The sequence below is a fragment of the Zasmidium cellare genome (assembly GCF_010093935.1).
Source record: "Zasmidium cellare ATCC 36951 unplaced genomic scaffold M409scaffold_29, whole genome shotgun sequence".
NCBI classification, from domain to species: Eukaryota; Fungi; Ascomycota; class Dothideomycetes; order Mycosphaerellales; family Mycosphaerellaceae; genus Zasmidium; species Zasmidium cellare.
This window is the reverse complement of record NW_022986973.1, coordinates 232,328-245,848: the sequence shown is the minus strand read 5'-3', so window position 1 is coordinate 245,848 and position 13,521 is coordinate 232,328. Positions and strand designations below refer to the sequence as shown.

Below are 13,521 nucleotides of genomic sequence, written 5' to 3'. Positions count from 1 at the left end.
GCACCGCACGGCGCTGGATATATCATTTGACAGACCATGAAAGATTACCGTCGACCACTGGGATGGGGGATCTACTCCTTGGATGCCTTGATGGGCGGCCCTTTCTTGGGTGTGAGGAGGCGAGGGCGACGGTGGCCGGCTTGTTGGCGACGCCCTGGTGTTAGCGCTTGAGGCGGGCGGCGTGTGGGTTGTGGTTGATGGTATATCTGGATGGTTCTTACCTCGTGCTTTGGTCATTGACCGTCTGTCGTCGTTGTTTGGTGCGAGAGACTTTGTCAACTTGAGGTTCTTGTCTTTCCTTTGCACCTTTTCGGTTATTCGATTGACCTCAAACGTTCTGCTCAACACTGAACAGCATATCATTGGAGCCTGAATCTGCTTATTCTTCTTCTTTCGATACGAAAGCTTTTGACAACATTTCAACAAGCACGAGGCATTCTTGCGGAGTCTAGACGTCGACCTTCCAACATTCAACATTGAAGGAAAAGAAAATCAGTCCTCTGAAACGACATGGCAGGCCCCAACTCCACCTCCTCCTCGCCCAGCAGGGATATCAAACCTACAACAGCCTCGTCGAGCAACGACGAGAACAACGACAGCAACAACAACAACAACAACAACAACAACAACAACAACAACAACAACAACAACAACAACAACAACAACACCAGCGACCAAACCCACGACAGACCGTCGCCCTCAACCCCTCGATCCAGCCCTCGCGCCTGCCCCCTCTCCCCTTGCGTAGGCGGCAAACTCCTCTTACGGTGCACGGAATGCAGCACAGGCACCAACGAAAAAGTCAAAGAGTGCTCGAACTGTTCCGGCAGGATGTGGACGAAGAGGAAGTGTCCTGGATGTGGGAATTGTAGGGATCTGGGGTTGGGCGGAGAGCAGCAGCAGCAGCGACGACCCAGAGTGGATAGTCGGTTGACGTGAATGAATGAGGGGTTTGAGGGTGTAGATAGATGAGATGGAGCAAGGAGAGAGGAGATGGGGTTTTCGTCTTGATTGATTGGAATCGGATGGTGAAGGGGAGGGGGTTGGGGATGTGGTTGAGGTATCCGTTCCATTCGCTATCATTCTCGTTAGACTATTTTGTATCACTATCGTTCACTCTTCCTCAAACTATCCACACAAATCACGATCCATCCAACCTTCCCCTCTCCCTCCTCACCATCCCCACTCATCTAATGAAACTGATCCTCCGTGACCCCCTTCCCCATAGCACTCGTACTCGAAATCCCACCCTGCACCATCTGCAACAACCCATCGACATAATTCGCCCCGCTCCACTTCTGGTGCGTCACGACCTCGACGCCCTGCTCCATCTCCGGCTCCTGCACGATCTCGCCGTACGCGCGCATGCCGCGCTTCGCGTACTCCTTGGCGAAGGAGTTGGAGATCAGGGCCGTGCTGTGCAGACCCGCGAGCGTGATGAATTGCCAGCAGTAGCCCAGCGTCGCGAGGCGCTTGATGTAGGTTTCTTGGTCGGCGGGTTGCATGGCGGATTTCCAGTTGAAGGAGGGGGAGAGGTTGTAGGCCAACCTGAAAGAGTATCATGTTAGTAAGGATGATTTACTTTTTGTGAGTTGTTCGGTGTGTGTGATGCTTACTTCTGCTCAGGCCACACAGCGTGCACACCATCAGCAAACTCCTTCGCCTGCGCGAAATCGGGCAGCTTGCTCTCCATCCAGATCATATCAGCGTATGGGGCGTACGCCACAGCGCGCATCACGGCGCACTGGCAGCCGCCCTGGTAGCGATAGTAGCCCTCACGGGTTCGTGGCGATTCCCAGTCAAAGTAGACATCCACACCAGTCAGGCCCTTGGCGATGGATTTCATCTCGGAGAGAGACTTGCCCTTGGATTGATTGTTGAATTCCTCGATCAGGCCCTGCTTGTTGACGTGCACGCCTGCGTTGATGGTGTCGGCTACAGCCTCGTGGAAGAGCTTCAGACCGGCTTGGGCGTTCCATGCGTCCTCGACGGCTTGCAGGTCCGCGCCGAATTTGCCGGCTTTCTCGGCTGCGAGCATGAGGTCGTTGAGAGGCTGGAGAGCTGGGTTCGTGGTTCCCTGGATGTAGCTGTGGTCGCGGGGGTCGATGGTGCTGGTGATGAGGGTGGCGGCTTCGGAATCGGTTCTCGCGACGGCGAGAAGATCCACACCCATGATGTCTGCTTGTGCGCGGATGGCCACCAGACGGTTGATGTGTTCGCCGACTGGGACGAGGACCTTGCCGGCCATGTGTCCGCACTTCTTCGTTCCGGGCATTTGGTCCTCAATGTGGATACCAGCTGCTCCCTTCTCGACGAAGAGCTTGGTAAGCTTCATCACGGCAGTCAGACCACCGTGACCAGTGTCTGCATCGGCAATGATGGGGCGGAGGAAGTCGGTGTTGGCGAGCTTCGAACGCTCGCTGGGGGACGCGCTGAGGCGTTCCTCACGTTGCTTGCGGTCATGGAAAAGCTGGGCCATGAAGAGGTGGTTGACCTTGTTTGGCACGGTGGTGTATGGGTAATCTGCGAGATCTGGACCTGGCTCATCTGAGCTGGATGCCGTGCTCGAAGATTGCCAGCCAGATACGTAGACGGTATCGAGGTACTTGGCCATCTGGGTGACCATGACAGGGTCAAGACATCCGTAGGTCGCGCTCGCAGTCTTGCTCTGGAAACGCTCCTCTACCAAGTTCCACAGCTTCTTCGACAGGTCATTGCTTGGGTACTGGATCTTGATGGTACCGCGCTTGGAGACGATCTGCTCCGCGGTGAATGGTCGACGGGTGTATCGCCATCTCGGGCTCTGCCACCATTGCTTCAACTCCTTCACCTCCTCTTCAAACTTTTGCTGTTCTGCGTCTCCCACGGCCATGGTCGAGATTGGGGGAAGGATGGATGAGATGTGGGAGGCAATCTGCTTCAATCGTTCCGCCAGCGTGCTGGAAGCTCTACAGCGCGGGTATCAATGCTTTTGGGGTGGATAGTACTCTACAGAAGATGTTCAAGTAGAGGCAAAGAAAGAATGAAAGACACCGTTAGTCTTTCGAAACAAGAGGGGAACAACCAATTCTTAGCATCAGACGTCACAGGCTTTTCTCGGCTCATCAAGGCTGAGTATAAGAACCCAGAGCATCACCTACCGCGTACCCCGATCCTGCCCGAGCTTGGGAGCAATGGATCGGGCAAAGACCTTGTCGTTTTGACGCCTCACAAGGCACAGCCGTGACGGTGGTGACAGCGTTGTTTTCTTCTGACCTCGGAAAGCACATGTTGTCATGGAAAATAGGTAGGCCTCGGGTGAAGGGAGGCATGTGAGTGGACGAGACGAGGTGTAAGGTCGAAGTCAGAGCTGCGTCGCCCGCTTAGCCGTTTCTTGGGCTGCTGCCGCTCTGGGGTCTAGCGCGTCGATGTCGATCGTTCCGAGGTTCAGTCGTCTTCATGTGAACCACGGTCACGTGAATGCCAATTCGTCGTGAATGATGGTGTTGGGAAGTGAAAATGGCAAGGAAATAGAAGCCAGGTCATGACGATTCTGATAATTCTCACCTTCAAGCTCGTTCGGTTCTTTCTCTCTGTCCATATCATTCGTCTTCAAGCATCGATATCGTTTTGAGAGAGTGAAGACCATTCTGCCGGTGTCTCCGCAGTGGTTTGGAGATATCGGTATTCTGCCGACAGCGAACGGACTTTCACCGTCTGGAGGCGGAAAGGACCTGACGCCGAGACTTGTCCTCACTTCACACTTGTTCTTCTCAGCTTCTCGAACATTTCTATCTTAGAAGCTGCTATATTTCAGCTCGGCACCTGCTGTCGTCTACCCGAGGGTATCGTTTTTGGTGGTCAGAACCAGAGCTCGCGAAATAGGCAGGTCTTTCGCCAGAGGTCCAAGATGGCTGGCCAATTCGTAAGCCGCAGGGACTGAACTGCTGCTCTGTGCAAAAGGACCTCAAGCGGGCGACATGATGGTCAGCAGGATATTATTGACTGCGGTGAGCATGGCTGTGCGCCTGGAGCAGCCGATATTCCATCGAGGCCATCGAGACGACGCCTTGCCGTCTGCTCGCTGCAATCCTGGTCCTCGCGCTCCATCGCCGCACGCCTCTCAGACCTCAATTCCGCCAAGGCCGATAGTCGGAGTCGGTGTTTGAATTGATAGCTGACGGTAGCAGGGTCTGCTGGTCGGCCGTCGAAACCTCACTCTGTCGCGAGGGGGATGAGCGAGATGGCCAGCGCAGAGTTGACGCGACCGTGACTCTGCCACTGACCGTCAGTTGCACCTCGACGACGCCAGGCCTGATCACCGCTGCATGCTGCCCGTCAATGTCTCGACTACTGCACCGCACGCAGCGTGTGGCGCACAAACAAGCATCACATCGCAAGACTTTTCGCGGGTAAATCGGCATCGTCTCCAGTGCGGTACGCTCCCGCGTGACATACAGACGGCGCCTTCAACCTCCCATTCGACGGTCTCTTGCCTCGTCGACGGCACTGCCAGCGATACCGAAGCACACCACCGACGCAGCCACTATATCCCATTGAACGCGCATCGCCATTGGCCCACGACGTGCAATACAGACTTTGACCGCATCGGCGCCAAGCGTATATCATTCACACAGCAGCGCAGCTTGTTGATGAGGGTGCATTCGATCGCAGCTACGGCAGTATCCCTGGCGGCCGCGCCCTAGTGGCATCGGGAATCATGCATTGAATTCCGCTCTGCACTTGCAAAAATCGCTTGCCCGGCAAAGGCGTCCCCACTTGGCCTTGGGAAAGGGCAGGTACTTCGCTTGACCGCACCTGCGGTGGTCCAACTCGAACGAGTCGTATGTCTCAGCAGTCATCATTGTCTTTCTTCCTGTAAAGAATTCTCCCGTGCGTAGGTACAACCTAATATTCCTTTCCTACACCTGAGGGATCGCACCTAAGCAGCATCCAACGGCATCACCATCCCGTTCTCGATTGCTTGGGAGCTTATCCTGCGTACCACATCACTACATCCGTTTTTATCGCCGTCAATTGTTAATACACTGGGCATCTGACCTGGCCTGGGCGTCATCTTCGTTTGCTCCCTCTCCCTTGGCAAGCAATCTGATCACATCTCCTCATCTTATGTTAACCGACTGCCGGCAACATGGATCACGATGAGAAGTCGACAGCGACCACAAAAGAGGTCATGGATGTCTCGACAAGGCGCGCCTCGCACATGTCTATCGAAGACCCGCTCTCGCCCGTGTCAACATCTTCAGACAGCATCTCAATAGCGTCAAGACCCTCGCGATACTCGCAAGAACACCCATCACAGACGCTAGCTCGACATCTCTCCCACGCCTCTTCGACGAACGCAGTAGGCGGGGTGGTACCCACTTATATTGACCGATCATGGACGCACACGACCACAGGAACAGCGAACACTCTGGACCTGGCATACGAGGTCGACTTCGAGGACGATGATCGAGGCAATCCGCAGAATTGGTCTCTGCTGTACAAAGGATTCGTCATCATGATTTTCAGTTACGCCACGACCTGCACAGTGCTTTACTCGACTTCCTACACATCGGCTATCCCTGGTATGATGGCGGAGTTCGGTATTGGGGAAAGCGAGGGCATCTTGGGTGTGACGACGTATCTGCTAGGTATGGCCAGCGGATCGGTCATTCTGGCTCCACTGTCCGAAATGTACGGCAGACGGCCTATATACCTGATAGTGATGGCGCTGTTCGTCGTCTTCGTCATTCCGTGTGCGGTGGCGCAGAACATGGCGACTATCCTGGTGGTGCGGTACTTTGGTGCTTTCTGTGCTGCGGCGATGATCTCAAATGCACCAGGAACGGTCAACGACATCGTCGACGAGGAGTACAGAGCGCTCGCCTTCAGCGTGTGGTCTATTGGGCCAATGAACGGTAAGTAAGCATCATTCCACAAGCAGCGAATGACCAGCCTCATACTTACGTTTGCGTAGGGCCTGTCGTGGGACCAGTCGTGGGAGGCTTCGTTTTCCAATATCTGGGCTGGCGCTGGACCAATTGGGTGGTTGTCATCGTCGGCGGTATCGCTTGGGTACTTGTGGCCTTGGTTCCTGAGACGTACGCACCATCCATTCTGCGCAAGCGAGCGAAAAATGTTCGACAAGAAACCGGAGACGAGAGCTGGTGGAGCAGATACGACGACAAGCAGAGCTTTTTCGAACTGCTCAAAGTCAACATGTCTCGCCCGTTCATCCTGACCGTGACCGAGCCGATCTGTCTGTTCTGGGACGTCTACATTGCACTCGTGTACGGTGTGCTTTACCTTTGCTTCGTCGCATATCCGATCGTCTTCTCAGACATGCGAGGGTGGTCACCAGGCTTCTCAGGTCTAGCTTTCACAGGCATAGGAGTCGGCTCGATGATCACCATCGTCTGCGAGCCGTTGATCAGGCGACTTATCAACTCGCATAAACACGACCCAGAGACCGATCGTCCGTATCCCGAAGCCATGGTCAGCGTCGTATGCATTGCATCGATTCTCATCCCTGCTGGTGAGATCTGGTTCGCTTGGACATGTACACCAAACGTGCACTGGATCTGGCCTATCCTGGCGGGTATCCCATTCGGAGCGGGCAATGCGGGCGTGTTCATCTACGCCTCGAATTATCTTGTTCAATCGTACGGCATTTACGCCGCCTCAGCCTTAGCAGGCAACGCCGTCCTTCGATCGATCATGGGTGCAACATTACCCCTCGCTGGTCCCTCGCTTTACAAAACCCTCGGCGCGAACTGGGCCGGTACACTCCTCGGCATGCTGGAGGTGCTCTGCATCCCAATCCCATTCCTCTTCTACAAGTACGGACACAAGATAAGGGAAAAGTCCAAGTTGATCAGAGAGATGGCCGACGATCAGCGCCGTCGGGAGGCGAAGCAGAAAAAGGTCGCCGATAAGATGATGAAGAGAGCCGAGGCCGAAGCTGCCACCGGGGCGGTGATTGAAACCGGCGCCGCGATAGATGAAGGTGTCGATGTGGAGAAGGGGCTTGAGAGGGAACTTAGGAAGGGTGGGGCTTGAGAAAGAAAAACTTGGGATGATATCGCTTGAGCGGGTCTGGTGGCAAGATTGGAGTCCGATAGCTACGTTGCTTCACATCTGCACAGCGATGGCGTTTTTCGGCAAGGAAAGAGGGATAAAATGGTATGTGATCTACGACGGCATGATTATACATTAATGATGTTGCCGATGGCAAACTGCATAGCACGGCATGGCATCGGTATCAGCAAGAGGCCAAAAGACTGCGAGAAATGGAATATTCTTCAAACTCATTGCCTCCATCCGGCAGCTGCCGCTTTCTCATCAATCGGACTTGAGTTGGACCGCTTCTTCCGCTCTGACAGAAACCCTTTTCGCCACAAACTACGCCGACCGCATCGCAATACCTTCGCAAGTATGGTGGATATGCAACTTGAAGGGCGCGACAATCGATACGACACTGGATCTTTGATAGTGGCGCCGAGAAAGAGCGAGGTGAGGTTTCACATGCTTAGACCAAGAGGATCGCGCGCACGGACGTGTGCAACGGCTGCTCCCAGCCAATCTCACCCCCTGGATTGCGTAAACTTCCATCCAACCACCTCTTTTTTCTCTTCTCACTTCTCACTTCCCATCGACATTACTCCACCACATCAAATCATTCCTCAGCATCTGACAATAAACTCGGCTTTTTGCCATTTCGGCGTCGTGGTTGTCTTTTATTCGCCATTGCCGCGTTGCACCCGCATATGGACGGAAGTCTTCGAGATTTACTGCAAACTCCGTGTTGACAATTGCTGAGTGAGTGAGTGAGAGAGAGTGAGTCGTGCCGATTCGGCGCCGAGAAAATACCTTACAGCCTTGCTGCGAGAAGGAAGAGAGAGAAAGATATATCTATCACGTAGCCGAGCATGCAGTTCCGGGATCCCTGTCATCAGCATGGAGTCTCATTCCACAACCCTCATCAACACCAACATCTCTTCTGGATGGCGCCACCCACCGAAGAAAGAGAAGCGAACTTGACGGACCCGGCGTTCTTCGCCTCTCAGTCGCAGAAATTGAACGCTTTGCTGGGGACTGTTGTGCGCGAGGCGTCGACGGCGACGAACCCGGATGCGGCTATCGATTTTATGCAATTGACGGAGATTGTTACTTCTCTACTCGAGGAGGCGCAGATGTTCAGTGTCTTAAGCCAGGAGGAATTGGGGAGGAGGGAGGGGGACGTGAGGGGTTTTATGGGTAGGATCGAGACTGTACACTCCGTGATTGAGGATTGGGATGCGAGGACGACGAAGGGAGAGGGGAAGGGCAGTTGTGATGGGGAGGGTTCACGGAAACGGGCGCGGCCGACTTCGTCGTCGTCCGGGAGTGGTCCTTACGATACGCGATCGAATCGCAGGAGGATGCAGTGCGAGACGGAGCAGGCGTTGAATATGGCGCCGACGTTTGATGGGCCGTATGCGGAGATGATTCCTTTCGAGCAGTATCCGGAGAGGGAGAGGGAGAAGGCGGCTTGGTGGACGGAGCCGTATTATGATTGAAGACTGGAAGTGATGGATCCGGACGATGTTTGATGCCACTAAGATTTCCAGTGCTTCCAGATGGAAATGTAATCCGATGTCTTCCCGGCTTCGTGCGTCCTCTCTGGTCTGTAATGGGCGACCCTCACGAGGGAATCATCGTTCTTCTCGATACCTTGATCTGGCTCAACGACACCCGACTCGTTATACCTAACTTTCTCACCAGGCCTTGAGAATAGAGCTTCGTAAAGACTCGAAGTCAATCCATGAGGCGGTCCACCTTCCTTCGGATCTTTCCCCAACGGCCACTCCAAACACACCAATTTCCCATCCGGTGCGAGCAATTCACTCATCCGCTTCGTCCAGTCTTGTCGAAGCTCTGGTGGCAAGGCACAGAGGAAGGTATAGTCGAAGATTACATCAAACTTGCCACCATTCGTTTCTGAGAAGAAGTCGTCTTTGAAAAAATCGGAGAAGATAAACTTGGCCTCGCCACGACCGATCGTTGCATCATGAGGGGCGTAGACCTCGTCGTCTTCGTGGGCAGTTTTGTACTTCCTCGCGGTCTCGACGGCGGTCTGTGAGGCGTCGAGACCGTACGTGTTATAGCCGAGAGAGGACAGGAGGAGGACATCGTAGCCTCGACCGCAACCTGGTACAAAAGCCCTCTTCCTCTCGCCACCTTCCGACTTCACCGGCCCGCCGAACACCTCTGGATGCCCTGTGATGGCATCTTTCAACGCGAGGCTTGGTCCCTTTCGATCCCATGGCGTAAACTCTTGCTGCCAAAGGTCGTCCCAGCCGCCGGTGTGTTGGTTCGTGGGCAGGGTCTCGAACTTCTCTCTGAGTCGTTGGCGGTTTTCTGCGGGGAGGCTGTCGATTGGTATCGACATGATGGGTGCTTGTGGCGATATGTTAATTTGAAGGATTGATTCTAGGAGTATGGGACTTACGATGTTTTGGCGGCCGAGTGTATGCTCTCTTTGACATATACCCCTCCGAGAGGCGGGTTCGACGGGCAAACGGAGAATGGATCGTTCTTGATAGCGGAGTCTTCTGCTGGAACGACCCTGTTGCTCGCCTCATCTACTGGGTTCTCCTCAAACACCAGAAATGATCACGCCTCTACCACTGCTGCTGTTACTTACTTTGATTACATGTACAGGTTCTCGAACATATCACCAAAGCAAAAGAGCAAGGTGAGGTCCGACCCGCCGTCAATCCCCGCAGCTGCAGCTCCGCGTACAAGGCGAAGTCCTGCCTTCCGATTTCGCCTCTCTCACCATCAACAAACCCAATCACAAGCCTCAGCAACAACCTTCTCGGCCGGGCTGCATCGCGTCGGCACGTCAGACAGCTCTATCAATACCCGAGGGTACCTTGCCCATCAAAATCCAAAATTCTCCAAGCCTTTCTCAAGCCCGCAAGCCACGGCCGTCCTCGGTGCAGCAGCCATCACGCCCGTAACAAGCTACACGGCTACTCGGCACACACAGGACTTCTCGCAGAAAAAGGCGGATTCTGGTGTCCTTCGCTCGCCGTACTGGTCTGCATCGTGACCTACCTCCCTTCGATCATCACGCTGGCGCCGCTAAAAAGCGTAGTGAAACGGACCTTTACCCGCTGTAGCCACCGACTTTCTGCGCGCAACCGATCTACCGAGACCACAGGTACCTTCTCAAAGTAGGTCGACATTGAGCAGCAGAGGAGTGATGGGTGGAGGTGATGGCGTGCCGTGTGCCGATACGGCAGTGGTAGTCCGCGTGCTACAACATTGGATGCAGGTTAGTTAGGTTGGGTAAGTGTTTTCTCTTCTTTTCTTCTTAATACTACTGTTTCGTTGGGCTGGTGGCCTATCTTTTCGTTCAGCGACGACCGACGGCCTTGAGAGGAAATTTCGTCCATCATCATTCTTTTGCCACGTCTTACCTCCCTCCTACATATTCCAGGAAGAGGGCTGCTTCGCGATTGCTCGTGTTAGACGGGTTATCGGCCCAGTAGTGTCATAGACGCGTTGTGGGTGGTTTGCTCCTTTCACTCCGGGGTTCTGGTCTGCTCTCTTGCCTCGAGGGGTCATGCTCGCCACCTGAGGAACGAAGCATTGTTATCCAAAACCAAAACCTCTCGGCCCTGCATTACCTGAGCGATCATGGGACAAGACAACGACCGGGACGTCGATCACAGCGACCTAGAAAAAGAAATAGACAAGATCGAAGCAGAATCTCCAGTATCAGAAGACGAAGATGGACGCATCTCCTCGTTACCTCGACGGCCCCCGCCCGCGCTCACCAAGAAACCCGACGTCGACGTTCAAGACCATGCCAATCACCCTGAGGCACACGAAGAACACGACCGCGGTCGACGGCGATCTTCCCACTCGAGCAATTCCACGACCTCCTCCCAACACACAGACTCCGAGGCCCATGACCACCAAGTAACCCACACCATCTCCCGCACGCAGTCCAGCGTGCGCTCCGTCCGTCGTGAAGCAGTCAAAGTCCCACGATCCGAACGTCGCGGCCTCTTCGCTCGCTTCTGCATCATCGACGAAGTGACCAACGCCTGGGACTACCCCCGAAAGATGAAATGGATTGTGACCACCATCGTCGCTATAGCAGGCGCGGCAGCTCCCATGGGCTCGTCAATAATCTTGCCAGCCCTGGTGGACATTGCTAAAACGTTCAACTCCACCGCCACGATCGTCAACCTGAGTGTCGCGATGTACATGCTCAGCATGTCAATCTTCCCGTTGTGGTGGAGTTCCTTCTCGGAAACGCTGGGTCGAAGAACGATTTATGTCACGAGCTTCGCGCTGTTCCTCGTCTTCAATATTTTGTCGGCGGTGAGTACAAGTATTGGGATGTTTGTGGTCATGAGGATCCTCAGCGGTGGTGCGGCGGCGAGCGTACAAGCTGTAGGTGCAGGCACCATTGCGGATATATGGGAGGTGAAAGAGAGAGGTAGGGCTATGGGTATTTTTTACTTAGGCCCTCTGTGCGGACCTTTGCTCTCTCCTATCCTTGGAGGTGTGCTGGCAGAGACTCTAGGCTGGCGGAGCACACAATGGCTAATGGCCATATTTGGTGGAATCTTGTTCATTTTCATCATCATCTGCCTGCCCGAGACACTACACCAACGAAGACGCATCGCCGCCGAAGCAGAACAGGAAGCAGCAGAAGAAGTCGGCGAAGTGGATGAGAAAGGAAACCCACAACCAACCCTCAACCGTACGACGACCAAACAATCCGTCCGGATCAAATCCAAGAAATACCTCCTCATGGCCCGCCGCGCCTTCCTCGACCCCCTACACATCATCGTGTATCTGCAGTTCCCTGCCGTCGCCATCCTCGTCTTCTACGCCTCCATCACCTTCGGCTCGCTCTACGTCCTCAACATCTCCGTCCAACAAACCTTTTCCGCGCAACCCTACAACTACAGCTCCATCATCGTCGGCTGCTTATACATCCCCAACAGTTTGGGCTACTTCTTATCGAGTATCTTCGGCGGCCGCTGGGTCGACAGCATCATGCACCGCGAAGCACGCAAAGCCGGACGCTTCGACGAAAAAGGCCGCCTGAAATTCATCCCGGAGGACCGCATGAAGGAAAACGCCTGGGTCGGCGCCATCCTCTTCCCCTGCTCCATGGTCGCCTACGGCTGGCTCGCGGAAAAACACATCAACGTCGCCGCGCCGCTCGTCGCCAACTTCTTCTTCGGCATAGGCTCCATGCTCATCTTCGCGCTCGTCACCACCATGCTGACGGAATTCATGCCGCGGAAAGCGAGCAACGGCATCGCGCTGAACAACTTCGTCCGAAACATCTTCTCCTGCGTGGGCAGTGTGGTGACGGAGCCGCTGATCGTGGCGATTGGGAATGGGTGGTTGTTTTTGGGGTTGAGCGTTATTTCGCTCGTGGCGGGCGCTGGGTGTATTTGGGCGATGAAGAGGTTTGGACCGGGGTGGAGGAAGAATATGGATCGGAGGATTGAGGAGGTTATGGGGGAGTGAAAGGGAAGCACGTTGCATACTTTTTTGAGCGGTACGAAGAGCATGAAGAGGATGAGAAACCACTCAGGACTTCTAATATGCTTGGCATCTTCCACGAGTCCCTTCAACGAAGCCTCTCAAAACCGCGCTAGAAGTCGAGTCATATGCCCCGTCTTAACTCGCTGGCGCCTTTCGCTTACTCCTGAGTCACCCATCGCCTCGCCCACCCGCCGAACTCACATAATGCCTTTTAGATCGAAGTCATACCAGAGAAGTAGCCACCACCAATCAAAAACAATCTAAGCTTTGGGTGCTTAGTCTCTTCGGAGTACTAAACCAGTCAGTCTGTGTACCCGTACGCAGGCTGACTACTTCTCTTTTTGCGGGCTTGCTTGGAGGCTTGAGTTCGAACCTGGTTGTCTGCTTGAAGTTACGTATGTCGCATCGTGGAATATCTTTTTGGGATTGGGAGAAGGGTTGCGCTCGTTCATGCCAAATCACTCTGGCAGTGAGAAGTGAACTTTTAAACGATGTCCATTCCGAAGTCAATTCGATCGATTACATATTCCTTCTCAGCTGCCATTTCTCCCCACCATCTCGAAAACCCGCCCTCATCAAGCTGGCTCAATGTCACAGCCTCTCACCGATCTCTCACATACCACCTTCGCCGACCTCCCTCCCACTCCACAACCCAACCCACCACAACCTTCATAACATCTTTCGAGACGCTCATCCATCAGAGAAGTAGCTGCCCAACCAACCAAAAGTCAGAAAAACCTGAGCGTTGTAGTCGCTTAAATCCCCGTCGGCGTTTGTCTTCGGGGCGCTTTTAGGGTCTTGTCTGCGCATGTGGATGAGGTCTCTTCTCTTTTTGCCCTTTTGACCGAAGGCTTGGGTTCGAGTCTAGTGTTTGTTCGGGGGAAGATAACGAACGTTTTTGGTGTTTCGTCTCGTGGAGTTGCGAGATCTTATTCTCTCTGCGTTCTCCCTTTTCAGAGTCGTTTAGGAAGGTCC

General features: G+C 54.2%; 5 protein-coding genes across 5 annotated transcripts; 3 read left to right on the top strand and 2 right to left on the bottom strand.

The window, feature by feature from the left end:
* Positions 1-1,190: 1,190 nt before the first annotated feature.
* On the bottom strand, positions 1,191-2,872 carry M409DRAFT_68317 (uncharacterized protein; the record flags this gene model as incomplete). Its single annotated transcript, XM_033817781.1, has 2 exons — positions 1,191-1,548; positions 1,617-2,872. The coding sequence occupies 2 exons, from the start codon at positions 2,870-2,872 to the stop codon at positions 1,191-1,193; spliced, it is 1,614 nt and encodes a 537-aa protein (XP_033664616.1).
* A 2,259-nt stretch (positions 2,873-5,131) lies between these two features.
* Positions 5,132-7,041, top strand: M409DRAFT_25912 (uncharacterized protein; the record flags this gene model as incomplete). The annotated part of the gene is made up of 2 exons (XM_033807877.1): positions 5,132-5,900; positions 5,960-7,041. 2 exons carry the CDS (start codon positions 5,132-5,134, stop codon positions 7,039-7,041), a joined length of 1,851 nt encoding a protein of 616 aa, XP_033664615.1.
* Positions 7,042-7,985: 944 nt separating this feature from the next.
* On the top strand, positions 7,986-8,540 carry M409DRAFT_25911 (uncharacterized protein; the record flags this gene model as incomplete). Its single annotated transcript, XM_033807876.1, has 1 exon — positions 7,986-8,540. One exon carries the CDS (start codon positions 7,986-7,988, stop codon positions 8,538-8,540), a length of 555 nt encoding a protein of 184 aa, XP_033664614.1.
* A 38-nt stretch (positions 8,541-8,578) lies between these two features.
* On the bottom strand, positions 8,579-9,412 carry M409DRAFT_25910 (uncharacterized protein; the record flags this gene model as incomplete). The annotated part of the gene is made up of 1 exon (XM_033807875.1): positions 8,579-9,412. One exon carries the CDS (start codon positions 9,410-9,412, stop codon positions 8,579-8,581), a length of 834 nt encoding a protein of 277 aa, XP_033664613.1.
* Positions 9,413-10,668: 1,256 nt separating this feature from the next.
* On the top strand, positions 10,669-12,528 carry M409DRAFT_68314 (uncharacterized protein; the record flags this gene model as incomplete). Its single annotated transcript, XM_033817780.1, has 2 exons — positions 10,669-10,827; positions 10,981-12,528. 2 exons carry the CDS (start codon positions 10,669-10,671, stop codon positions 12,526-12,528), a joined length of 1,707 nt encoding a protein of 568 aa, XP_033664612.1.
* Positions 12,529-13,521: the final 993 nt, after the last annotated feature.